Source organism: Phyllopteryx taeniolatus, chromosome 15, assembly GCF_024500385.1.
Source record: "Phyllopteryx taeniolatus isolate TA_2022b chromosome 15, UOR_Ptae_1.2, whole genome shotgun sequence".
NCBI classification, from domain to species: domain Eukaryota; kingdom Metazoa; phylum Chordata; class Actinopteri; order Syngnathiformes; family Syngnathidae; genus Phyllopteryx; species Phyllopteryx taeniolatus.
Window position 1 is genome coordinate 8,557,205 of NC_084516.1, and position 13,173 is coordinate 8,570,377.

Below are 13,173 nucleotides of genomic sequence, written 5' to 3' on the forward strand. Positions count from 1 at the left end.
TATGCAACATCAAGACTACCAATGCCATGCAAAGAACCTGATCTTGTAATTACAGTGGTTGCTTGAGGTTTGCAGCCTTCATATTCATTCACGTTCAAGCCAAACAGTCCAAAGGCCCACCAAGCAAAGTGAATAAACCACAAAGCAGCAACAAGACTCCTCTTGAAGTTTGCCTTTGGAGACACATTGAATTGTAATACATTCAAAGCGTGTTTGTTTGCTTGTTAGGATCAAGAAAAGCATTGTTGCCTGGAGAAACATGCATAGCTGATTTAATCTCTGACATTGTTGTAGGAGTGATGGGCACCCAAGGCCTGCGGCTTGCTTCTTAACTCAAATTAAAAGACAAAAAAACTCTTCTTCTCCTTATCCAAAAAATAGAAAATAAAACGGTTTCGAGAATGTGTTTGGGAATTCATTTGCAACCACTCAATGCTCTCAAAATGTGTTTGTATACTGGCCACTCATGCCAGAGTAGCATCTGCCCCACTTGCACACTGATTGAGGAGTATCTGCAACATTTGCACAATCAACATTGTCCCAGATTATTGCGCTACTAGTCACTTTAAACTGCATACACTCCTTGAAGTCTCGGCGTCTCTGCATCTTTTTGCACAATTGTCCAAATTTTTAAAAATTGTACCGGCATTACTAGATAACTAGCAACCCTTTATTGCTCAGTGACTGTTGTTCTCAATGTCTTTATGTCTCAAAAGTGTTCTCTGTCAATTGACTGTCTGTTGTCGTGCTAGAGCGGCTCCAATTACCTTGTGTGTTTTTTGGACATACTTGGCAAATAAAGATGATTCTGATATTTCTAGCTGAAAAGAAGAAAGCCGAGGAGAAAGTTGGAGACAATTAATTTACATTTGGGAGGTACGTAATTGTGGACATGTTTGTATTTCTAGTTAAAAAAGAAGAAAGCAGGAGAAAGTTGTTGACAAATATTTGACATTTGAGAGGCATTTGGTGTTTGTCGCTTAATGACACCATATTTACTGAAATTGGACCAGGGCCTTTATGCCCAACAAGTAGGTTATTAATAGACTTGACACCGATTTTATCGGCCTTATCGGTATCGGCCGATAATTAGCATTTTATGCTGATCGGTTGATCCGCTTTCATGTCATAATTCGCCGATGCTCCGCAAACGACATTTACTCCATACTCCGCGTCGCCGCATGCACAGTATATTTGAATCCAAAAGCTAGTTTTTTTTAGCCTTGTTGTGTGTCTTTTGGCATAGTCCTGTAAATATCTGAAGGCCAATAATGTTATTTAAAAAAAATAAATAAAATGTCGGCGGTGTGGACAGACAACATGTCTGAGACAGGCAACACGTAATGCCCGGATCAGACTCCAAGACAAATTTGCTCTTTCACGATTTCACTGTCAGACTACTGCAATAAAATCTTGTATTCCGTTACCACCGCAACCCGTTTTTTACGATCATTGGGCTTTATCTTGTCAACTCAAATGCGACCGAATACACTCGTTACTGTGGCGACGACAACAAGAGTGGATCGCTCCGACTATATTATGAGGACAAAATGGGGAAAAACGTATGTTGGTGGTCACCGGTGCTCAGGACAGGAGAGTACTTACGTTTAAGGCTTGCTTAAGGTAGCAAAACTTTTAATACGATACGGCTCGCAAGCAGGCAGCAAAACATTATCTAGCCTAGCAAGCTACTGCTAGCACGAACGGTTGGACGTAAACATGCAGCCGTTCTGTCGAATCATGCTCTAAAGTTTCGGTGTGCGTGAAGTCATTTAATTAAAAATAAAGTAATTTAATTACAGTAAGTTAGCACCCATTATTTCTGTCATGTAATGTTGGTTTGACCTGACTGATTACAATACATGGTCTGACTAGAGCAGTGATTTCCAACCTTTATGGAGCCAAGGAACATATTTTACAATTGAAAAATCTCACGGCACACCAACAAACAAAAATGTCACAAAAAGTGGATACATTAATTACTGTATTTACTTCCTGCCATCTAATAGAAGACCATTCATTCGTTCTGTCTGTCACTATGCCTCACTGGCTACTAAATAGAGGAACAAAGATACATTACTTATTGTAAATATAATTTTTGGAGCAATTAAGTACACAAGCCCCTTGCACAATGGTCATTGCACCGGTCTATTGCAATATTAGTCATTCGAACTGCTCTAAGTGCTAGAGGACTCTGCATCTTTTTGCACAATTGTTTTTTGTCAATGTCTTTGTCTCCAAAGTGTTCTGTAAATTGACTGTCTGTTGTACTAGAGCGGCTCCAACTACCGGAGACAAATTCCTTGTGTGTTTTGGACATACTTGGCAAATAAAGATGATTCTGATTCTGAAGTATATACAGTAAATGAACAGGTCATTTAAATAGACACATTCCTCCATCTTTCAGATCGGTGATGGGTTAGCGGTTTTTTAAACTCGCTGATCAGTGATCGGTAATCGGCCCCAAAAATCCTGATCGTTTAAAGCCTAGTTATTTATTACCTTTGGATTGACCATCTTTGGCCACTTGGTGCGACACAGCTTTTGAATGCCTACTGTCTTTTTTTTTTTTTTTGACAGATAACATTGTTTATAAGAAATAATCAGAAAAGCATACCGTATAATCAGAAAAACAACATAATCAATGCGTTAAAAACAGACAGAAAGCAGAACAATGCAAACCTCATCAATTACTTTTTAGACTCCATTGTATATTTATATGCTTGTTCTTATTTATTGGCTAATTAGGAGTTTTTTGTTTCCCCTCCTAATTGGGAATAGTCGAAAGAGTTATTACACAGAATTGCTCGTGTTCTACAAGAAGAACTTAATGATCTCACATCAACAATGAATGGCCTTGAAGAGCCCAGAAATTAATGTCTCCTTTCATCCTGTCAGAGTTTCCTCTTTTATAGGATAACGTTCTTGCTGGAGGGAACAGCCCTCGCTTACTTGTTGCTCGCTGTTTCTCTTGAGACCTTCACTTTGGCTAGGGTTACATATTCAAAACCCAAATAGGGTCTGGAGCAGTTACCTAACACAACCTCAATCTGTACGGACGGGAGCCCAACATGTTAATTTCACCTGAAGTACTTGCATTAACTCAAAATGTCAATGAATTTTGACTTTTCAATGTAATGTGAATGTCCTATTTCTCTTGAATGTTCTGTCAACACTGGAGAGCTAAACAGCCAGTGAAAACATGTTCAATTGTGTCCTGTTTTTACTGAGCCGCTCCGTTAGTAACCACAGATGTCCACCAAACAAACTTTAGAACTTCTTCAACAGAGCAGATTGCTCTACATTCATTTTGTTTAAACAAGAGCAAAAAGATTGTCAAAATCAGTACGAACACTTTGCTTGAAACTCATTGCTGGCAACTAGGAATGGGTATTTGACTGAATTTGCTTGATTAACAATGGGGAAAATCAATTAGTTAATTATTGATTCTGTTATAATATTTTAAAGGGGTTTGGGATCATCTTTTTGCCGTCTGTTCTGAAATATTATTTTCATGTCACTGTTGGAGAACAATTTTTCCAGTGTTCTGCATGGATGAGCTTCAAAACGCGATTAATCAACAATCATTTACACACCATCGACAGAATTCTAACAACTTATTGATCTCTACTGACATCCTTGGATATTTAACATAAGGTTTAACCCAGTTTGAATGTTGCACATAGGTAAGAACCACGTGGCTAAATTAACCAATACCCAGATTTCTACATCAAATATCACCGCTTTGATAATATCCTGACTTTTATGTAAACATCTAGATTCTTCCTACTTCCTCGAGTATTTGGGATGAAATATAGTCTCTATTGTGCCTCAGTAAACAAGTGAAATATGAATTAAAATCGCCCATGCATTCTGAGTTACAGACGTTTTTCTGCCGAGGGCCCTGAAATCAGGTCATTCGAATTTTTTCAAGCTTACCTACATCACTAGCGAAGATCTCCGCCTTCCCTTTCCGCCCCCAAGCCAGCGCTGTCAACATAACAAACACGCGTGCTCTCACAAGTGGGTCTTCTACACGGATGCAACCAATCATAGGAAAGGGGGTGGTCTTAGCCAAATATGGACAAAGCGGATACAAAAGTGGGTCAAACGGAAGTAGCTGTTAGAGAGGGGCCTTTCCTGGACCCTCTATGGAGGTCTAAATAGCCAAAATACGGGACCTTTAAGCTGAGATGAACAGCAGAAAAACTCATGAATCCTTACTTATCTTAAACATAAAACATACTGTATAGTATATCGTGATGACTTTGAAAATAATTCAGTAATTTCTAGTACTAAAATCAAATCTGTCTAACAGTAGCCTGAACATGTAAGTCAACAATAAACAAACTAGCATTGTGGTATCATTAGAAATGAAAACCTCACATTTCGATTGTTACTATTGCTGATCATCACCTCTTTATCCTCAACTCATCTGTGGCTGCTGTTGGCAAAATCTAGCATGCAGGGAATATGATCCAACTCCTACTGACCATTTTCGTTTGTGCATGCCTAATTTTATTATTTCCGAATTGAAGCAGCGGACCATGACATTGGCCAAATAACAAACATTTGTATACATGTATACAAAATTGCTTAGAAGGTTTATAATATGGACATGGTTGGATTTACAACAATCAGAGTCAGGGGACATGAGCAATTCATGTTCTTGTTTTTTAACAGAAAACAAATCGTAATGATTTCTATAGATTGATTTGTGTGTTGGGGCCAAAATAATAACAACAACAACAAAAAAAGCACCACCTGCCAGCCAAACAGAAGTCTTTACATCTGTTTTGATTTATCTTCTGCACCATGATAAAATGGTGTTTAAAGGGGGAAGGAGGGATTCTGATACAGTTATTAATTGATGATTAACAGCCAATGTGCTTTATTTTTCTTTTTTTAAATGTTGTTCTTTTGCGATTTTTGATCAAAACATACGAGTTTTATGGGGATTATAATTGCAAAAAGAATTTGTAATTTTAATTCTAATTTGTATTGGAATATATTTGTGAATTATTATTTTCCCTTTAACTGTACAGTGATAAACAAAATGCACGAGAGCACCTTTATTAAAAATGAGAAGAGACAATCCAGCACTCTTTCAATATCAGTGAGCTCTGGACATTTTCCCCTTTTGAAGAGGAATTTCCAACTGAATTAACCTTTTTACACATACATTTGAGCCAGCTGACTGGTCTGAAATGTCAGTGTATACAAAAAAAATTCTAAAGAACTATAACTGTACATATCTATAATCTGTGCTTTACTGTTTTTGTAACAGTAAATTAGGGCTGCAACTAATGATTTACGTATACAGTATTGATCATGATTCATTTATTGGTTTGGTCCGTAACATGTCAGAAAATAGGCAGAAATGTTGATAATTATTTGCCAAAGTAAAAGCAAATGTTTTTACAAGTCTTATTTTGAGTAAACAAAAATAATCAGTCTGCTTTCATTGACGACTACAGAAATCTGAGAATATTTACTGTCAAGAGGCTGAAATTCCGAGGATTTAGATAATTTTAAGTTAATAATGGTCTAAACGATTAAATGATAATCAAAATAGTTGTCAATTCATTAGATAATCAATTAGTTGTTGATTAGTCGATTAATTGTTGCACTGTTACAGTAAATTAAAACATTCATTGATAACAATTATTTTGTTTTAACATAGCGTTGCACAGAGTACTGGTAACAAAACCGAACTGCGTTTCCTAGCCGGCAAAGATTATACGGTACCATCATTTTTATGTACCGGTGTTAAAAAAAGTAATAATAAAAAAAATTCAGTAACAGCACTTTCCAATTTTTTGTCCAAAAGAATGTCGGTTTTTAAGTTGGATAAAATACAAAGACAACAGAGACGCACTTGGCTGCAAACTCTCGCGCTCCTGCAGACATTCACATACGTTGTTAGCTGGAATTATTTTGCAGATATGGCCGACAGCCGTGTTGCACGGGACGGACACGGAGAAATCTGTATGGAAGGCTACTTGCTACCAGCTGAAGACCTCACTGACCGGCATGCTGAATTCTCTCACAAATTCAAAGAGCTACAGGTTAGCACTTAACACATATTTCGAAGACTTCCCTTCATTTCAAAAGTGTGTGATTTATTTTTTGATAAGCAATGTTGTTGCCGACCAGTTGTATTCCTGAGGCACTGTTTGTAACGAAGTACAGCACACAGCACACCATATATGAAAATGTTCAATAGTGTTTAAAAATGTTAAATGTTTTGTGGTCAAATGTTCAAAATATATATTTTTTAAATTTTATTTTATCAAGAATATCCTAATTGATATCCTTATAATTTTTTGAAGTCACTGATGGTGTAGTGGTACACTCGCCTGACTTTGGTGCAGGCAGCGTGGGTTCTGTTCCCACTCAGTGACGGTGTGAATGTGAGTGCGAATGGTTGTCCGTGTCTATATGTGCCCTGCGACTGACTGGCGACCAGTTCAGGGTGTAGTCCGCCTTTCGCCTGAAGTCAGCTGGGATAGGCTCCAGCGTCCTGCGACCCTAACCGGGATAAGCGGTGTTGAAATGGATGGATGAATAATTTTTTGAATTAATAAAAATTAAAAAAAAATAGAAGTTTTCTCAGCTATTATTCCACTGCTTTTTAATGATGTTTTAAGTTTGTGCCATGGTATCATTTTAGTACCAGTATCGAGGTACTTTCTGCAGATAGTATCGAAGTCAGACTTGTGACAACACTATTTTAGGATTAAGGATATCATTTCAGAGTTTCTACGTACATACTGGCATATTAACCATTCTAAAAAACATGATTTTACCAATGGTGTTGCATGAACTTTACTCAGGGCAGTAGTCTAATTATTTGGTTTAGCACAAAGCCACCTCAGTATCACATGGACTGACATTGAATTTCCTTTGTAATATGTAAATACACCGCTTGGTTTTATTCTAGCCGAGTTGAAATGGCCACATATTTTTTTTTTTTTTATATATTCTGAAATGAAGGAAAGCACAGGAAGCATAGACTACCAAACTAGGTCATAGAAATAGTAAATATTTCTGCAACACACCTACTATCCACTTTATGTATCCACCTGGAGTTGGAGGCATTTTTCAACACCAGAGAGGCAACCCTCAAGTATGCATTAAGTTAGCCCAGTTTTCTTTTGAAATTCTCACATTGTTGCATTATATTGACCTTACATTGTCACTGTACAAATATAAAAAAAAAATGTTTACCTCTCAGGACCAAAAAAAAAAACATTAACAGCAATTATTTCAAATAAATTATCATTCAATTAAATAAAATTATTATTACTGTTGATACTGTGTTTTTACGTTAAATGTTTTGAAACACTTATCTGGCCTCGTTTGAAATTTCTGTGTCCGAACAAAGACGTACATTTAGTAATGGCCTTCTACAGTATGATGAACAAATACTTGTAATTCAGAACTCATGTTTGTCACTGTTTGTCAATGGGTAGCAAGGTCAAATTGCTTTTCAACAATGTCAATGAAGAATTTCATGTGCAGATATTTTGCACTGAAATCGTTATAGTTTTGACTGGCATACATCAGTTACACTCATTTATTGTCAACCATCTATTCAGAACATTGGGGTATTGATATCTTACACTGAAATCATCATAATTCATTCATTTTAACTGGCCTATTGTCAACTATGTAGTATCTATTCAAAACACTCCACTAATCATCCAAAGTTGTTGTTACTTGGTTTATTAATACAAAGTATGGGCTGTTTTCTGTTGAGAGTCTTCACTTGTCTTCAAAACAAAGTGAATAGGGCAGGTGTGGTCTGAAGTGGAAGTGTGTTTTTCGAAGGACAGTTCTGGCTACAGTTTTTTTTGTTTTTTTTTCAAAATCAGAATTGTCGTAATGCGGACGTACAAGGCTTTGATCAGACAACCATGATATGCAAATTCAAAAAGAGGCTAAAAGTAGGTTTAGTCATCAACATACTCAGTAAATATGGATTTACTGTTGGCACAAAGTAATAAACATGGAGATTTATCCACATAGAGTGACAGCAGTATTTCAGCTTTAGTAGGCCAGAGATTCACGGAGAAATAGAAAATGTAGCTCACTGTCTCCGATGACTAAATAAATTCAAATGGGAATGGCTAGGACTGTGAACACATTTTATTTTCGATGCTGGCATTTTTTAATTTTTTTTTTTTTTTTGGCAAAACAAATCTTTGGCTCTGACAGCCCATGTCTTATTGACGGCTGCCTTGACACATTAATTATTAGGGGCACAGCGCGGATGTCATCTTGAGTGTTCCAGCAGAACCTGTACCAGAATGTACTCTTGATCTGTTCAGGGAGCATTGTCTGCAGGAGACAGTAGAAATGACAAGAACAACAGCTGTAAACATATGTAGGAACATTGTAACTTGACAATTCTCGCTCTGGATCTGACAAAACTTGCATATGCATTCGCAAAGATAGCTCATTTTGCCAATTATTGTTACTGCTAATGAAAGGCTTTAGTCATTTAACATCAGAGATCAAATATATTTTGTGTACAGTATCAATATTGGAAAATGACTAATATTTTTGCCTAGCCCAGTCGGTGCAAAACTTTGTTAAACCCTTTTATCATCAAATTGACCAATTTAGTTGATCGAAGGTAATAACTATCCTCACCTTCTGTATGTGTGAGAGCGCAGTGTATTAGAGAGCTGCAATTGTATTATTTGGATTACCCAGTGTCTCCATTGTTCAACGGGCTGCTGAGGTTAACAAAAACACAGCTGCGCTACAAACGCCCTTAATCATTTTTGTTTTTCCAAGTTAGCATCTAGTGTTATGAGATTTTGTCAGCGTGATACCACACATATTCATTGTATTAAAGAAGTGCAGGACTTTCTCTCGCTTCATTTGTATTTCATGAAAACAATCTTACATTTTCCAATCCATGCAATTATTGAGTGCTTAAGGTGTTAGAGATTTGGGTTTAGCCTTTTTGAGCATCACGCTAAGCATACCATATTGCTGTTGATTGAGAGCCAAGTTTAATACAGAATTAATCAAATTCATTTGCGATATTGAAATGCCGAATATACTGTACCATGCTCACAGACTAAAGGAAAGCAGAGTGGAGTGGCATTCCCTAGGCTGGGAAGTGGGTATTCCTGTTATGGTCTTTGTATATATTAACATCTTCATGAATATCTACATGAACCACTAGGATGGAGTTTCTTCATTTTATTACAGCTGAATATCAAGAAGTTGTCTCAGACCATCAGCTCACGCTGTTTTTCTTTTGTTTCAACGAGGCAGTTCAGTTAGGTAAAAAGAACTGCTGGATAAAAGTTGATGATGTCATTGGACAAAACCAGGCACAGTAGTGCGTGTGGTTAGCACGTCTGGCCACAGTCGAGAGGGTCTGGTTTCTAATCTCTGCCTTCCTTTGTGGCGTTTGCATGTTCCCCCCGTCCTTGCCTGGATTTGTCTTATTACCACATTCCAAAAACATGCATGTTAGCTTCATTGAAGAAGAATTGTAAGTTTGAATGAGTGTGATTTTTTTTAAATTTATTTTATTTTGTATTTTTTTAAACTTATGTGTACACTATGATTTACTGGCTACCAGTCCAGAGTGTATCCTGCATCACGTGTACCTTTGAAGTGGGCCACTAAGGTCCTTTCGTATGTTGACATGCCCATAAATCTCAACAAGAACTAGTAGGATGGTGTTTTTTCAAACAATAATTTGTAAAATTCATGATTTTATTGTAGACAAACACATTTTCTGCCAACCAATGTAAAAACAAGTAATAGTTGGTCATTATCAAGAAAGCAAACATTTTTAATGTCCATCCTAGTTGATACTGTGCATACACACAGTCGGGTCAGAGGTGTGTTTGTGTGTCTCACAATACCCAGTTTCCTTCAAAGTCACAACGGACTGTTAAGTTTGAACTTTGACCCCAATTCCCTGGCTGCCGCTGCCGTGTCAAATCGCAAGACAAGCAAACTCCCTCTGCAGCTCATTTTGTCCGATTTAACTCTCCATTCTTTACCCTTGAAGTCAGACGTTCTCTCAGGCTCTCTGTTGCTGGTGTGCTAGAAGGCTGTTAGAGAATCATTTGATCCATAGTGAAGGTGTTGTTTTGTTGCAGTGCTGTTATTGCTGTAGGTCCAGTGAAGCTACTCTAACCTTTCCGTACTAATTAAATAGCATATATCTTGACAGCTTGTGTCTTCCTGCAGGTACATTGTGGTCTCACACATGTGCACACACCCACACCACTTCTTTTGCCCCCTGCCAGTCATCTTTGTCAGATAACCCCTTACTGATGTCACGATGGCTGCTCCTCACCTACTGATAAGTGTTCTTTTTACAGCCTGCAGCTGTGGGGGACTCTAAATAAAACTTCTGTTTGTCTTCTTTTGATGGCCCTTTTTTTTCCTTGTAGAAAAAGGTTTCTAGAGCAGGTGCTAAAGGTTTTGGTGTGCTTGATGCTAGAACTTTGTGAAGACAACTAAAGCAAGTAAAGTTTGAAAGCCTTGCAGTGATAATTAGTTTTGATTTGACTTTTGACAGGTTTTTATCAGGCATTTTAACATATTCAAATAGCAATGTCTATGTTATGGTTGGGCTCTGGTGTGATCCTTTTATGACAAAGATTTCAACTCCTTTATGTATGCATGGGGTCTAACTATGGAAGCTGCAGAAGGGATAGCAATAATTCCATCAATCCATTTTTTTATGATGCTTTTCCTGTTCAGAGTTGCAGAGGGTTGCAGCAGAGTAAACCCCGGACTGGTTTCCAGTTAGTCTCAGGGCACATGACATTCAACCTCAAATTCACACCGTCAGAGTGGGAACTGAACCCACGTTGCCTACACTGAAGTCAGGCAAGTGCACCACTCCACCATGACAGACTAATGGGCATAATTGAGTAATCAATACATGTATTAGACTTTCTTCTTCTTTTCCTTTCGGCTTGTCCCGTTAGGGGTCGCCACAGCGCGTCATCCTTTTCCATGAGAGCCTTATCTCCTGCATCCTCCTCTCGAACACCAACTGCCATCATGTCTTCCCTCACGACATCCATCAACCTTCTCTTTGGTCTTCCTCTAGCTCTCTTGCCTGGCAGCTCCATCCTCATCATCCTTCTACCAATATACTCACTCTCTCTCCTCTGGACGTGTCCAAACCATTGAAGTCTGCTCTCTCTAACTTTGTCTCCAAAACATCGAACCTTGGCTGTCCCTCTGATGAGCTCATTTCTAATTTCATCCAACCTGGTCACTCCGAGAGCGAACCTCAACATCTTCATTTCCGCCACCTCCAGCTCTGCTTCCTGTTTTCTCTTCAGTGCCACTGTCTCTAATCCATACATCATGGCTGGCCTCACCACTGTTTTATAAACTTTGCCCTTCATCCTAGCAGAGACTCTTCTGTCACATAACACACCTGACACCTTCCTCCACCCGTTCCAACCTGCTTGGACCCATTTCTTCACTTCCTGACCACACTCACCATTGCTCTGGACGGTTGACCTGAAGTATTTAAAGTCCTCTACCCTTGCCATCTCTTCTCCCTGTAGCCTCATTCTTCCCCCACCACCCCTCTCATTCATGCACATATATTCTGTTTTACTTCAGCTAATCTTCATTCCTCTTCTTTCCAGTGCATGCCTCCATCTTTCTAACTGTTCCTCCAGCTGCTCCCTGCTTTCACTGCAGATCACAATGTCATCTGCAAACATCATGGTCCACGGGGATTCCAGTCTAACCTCATCTGTCAGCCTATCCATCACCACTGCAAAAAGGAAGGGGCTCAGGGCTGATCCCTGATGCAGTCCCACGTCCACCTTAAATTCTTCTGTCACACCGACAGCACACCTCACCGCTGTTCTGCTGCCCTCGTACATGTCCTGTATTATTCTAACATACTTCTCTGCCACTCCAGACTTCCGCATGCAGTACCACAGTTCCTCTCTGGGTACTCTGTCATAGGCTTTCTCTAGATCTACAAAGACACAATGTAGCTCCTTCTGACCTTCTCTGTACTTTTCCATCAACATCCTCAAGGCAAATAATGCATCTGTGGTACTCGTTCTAGGCATGATATGGTTTCTGTTGCTCGAAAATACTCACTTCTGTCCTGAGTCTAGCCTCCGCTACTCTTTCCCATAACTTCATTGTGTGGCTCATCAACTTTATTCCTCTATAGTTGCCACAGCTCTGCACATTACCTTTGTTCTTAAAAATGGGCACCAGTACACTTTTCCTCCATTCCTCAGGCATCTTCTCACGCACTAGAATTCTATTGAACAAGCTGGTCAAAAACTCCACAGCCACCTCTCCTAGATGCTTCCATACCTCCACAGGAATGTCATCAGGACCAACTGCCTTTCCATTTTTCATTCTCTTTAATGCCTTTCTAACTTCCCCCTTACTAATCATTGCCACTTCCTGGTCCACCACACTTGCCTCTTCTACTCTCCCTTCTCTATCATTTTCCTCATTCATCAACTCCTCGAAGTATTCTTTCCATCTACCTAGCACACTGCTGGCACCAGTCAACATATTTCCATCTCTATCCTTAATCACCCTAACCTGCTGCATATCCTTCCCATCTCTATCCCTCTGTCTGGCCAGCCTGTATAGATCCTTTTCTCCTTCTTTAGTGTCCAACCTGCCATACATGTCATCATATGCCTCTTGTTTTGCCTTTGCCACCTCTACCTTTGCCCTGTGTCGCATCTCAATGTATTCCTTTCGCCTCTCCTCGGTCCTCTCAGTGTCCCACTTCTTCTTAGCTAACCGTTTTCCTTTTATGATTTCCTGTACTGTGAGGTTCCACCACCAAGTCTCCTTCTCTCCTTTCCTGCCAGAAGATACACCAAGTACTCTCCTGCCTGCTTCTCTGATCACCTTGGCTGCAGTGGTCCAGTCTTCTGGAAGCTCTTCCCGTCCACCGAGAGCCTGTATCACCTCTTCCCGAAAAGCTGCACAACACTCGTCCTGTCTCAGCTTCCACCACATGGTTCTCTTCTCTGCCTTTGTCTTCCTAATTTTCCTCCCCACCACCAGAGTCATTTTACACACCACCATCCTATGCTGTCTAGCCACACTCTCCCCTACCACTACCTTACAGTTGGTAACCTCCTTCAGATTACATCGTCTGCACAAGATGTAATCCAC

General features: G+C 39.2%; 1 protein-coding gene across 3 annotated transcripts in view; it reads left to right on the forward strand.

Annotated features, from left to right (window-relative positions):
• LOC133465009 (matrix metalloproteinase-17-like) overlaps positions 1–13,173 on the forward strand; it is a 120,806-nt gene that overhangs the window by 34,884 nt on the left and 72,749 nt on the right. Inside the window, exon 1 of one of the 3 annotated variants that reach the window (XM_061747308.1) lies at positions 5,580–6,068. The exons of the other annotated variants lie outside the window; for them this stretch is intronic. Within the exon in view, the coding sequence (XP_061603292.1) occupies positions 5,832–6,068 (237 nt within the window). The 5' untranslated portion in view covers positions 5,580–5,831. Of the gene's footprint in view, positions 1–5,579; positions 6,069–13,173 lie in introns of those variants that run through there. 3 annotated transcript variants of the gene reach the window in all.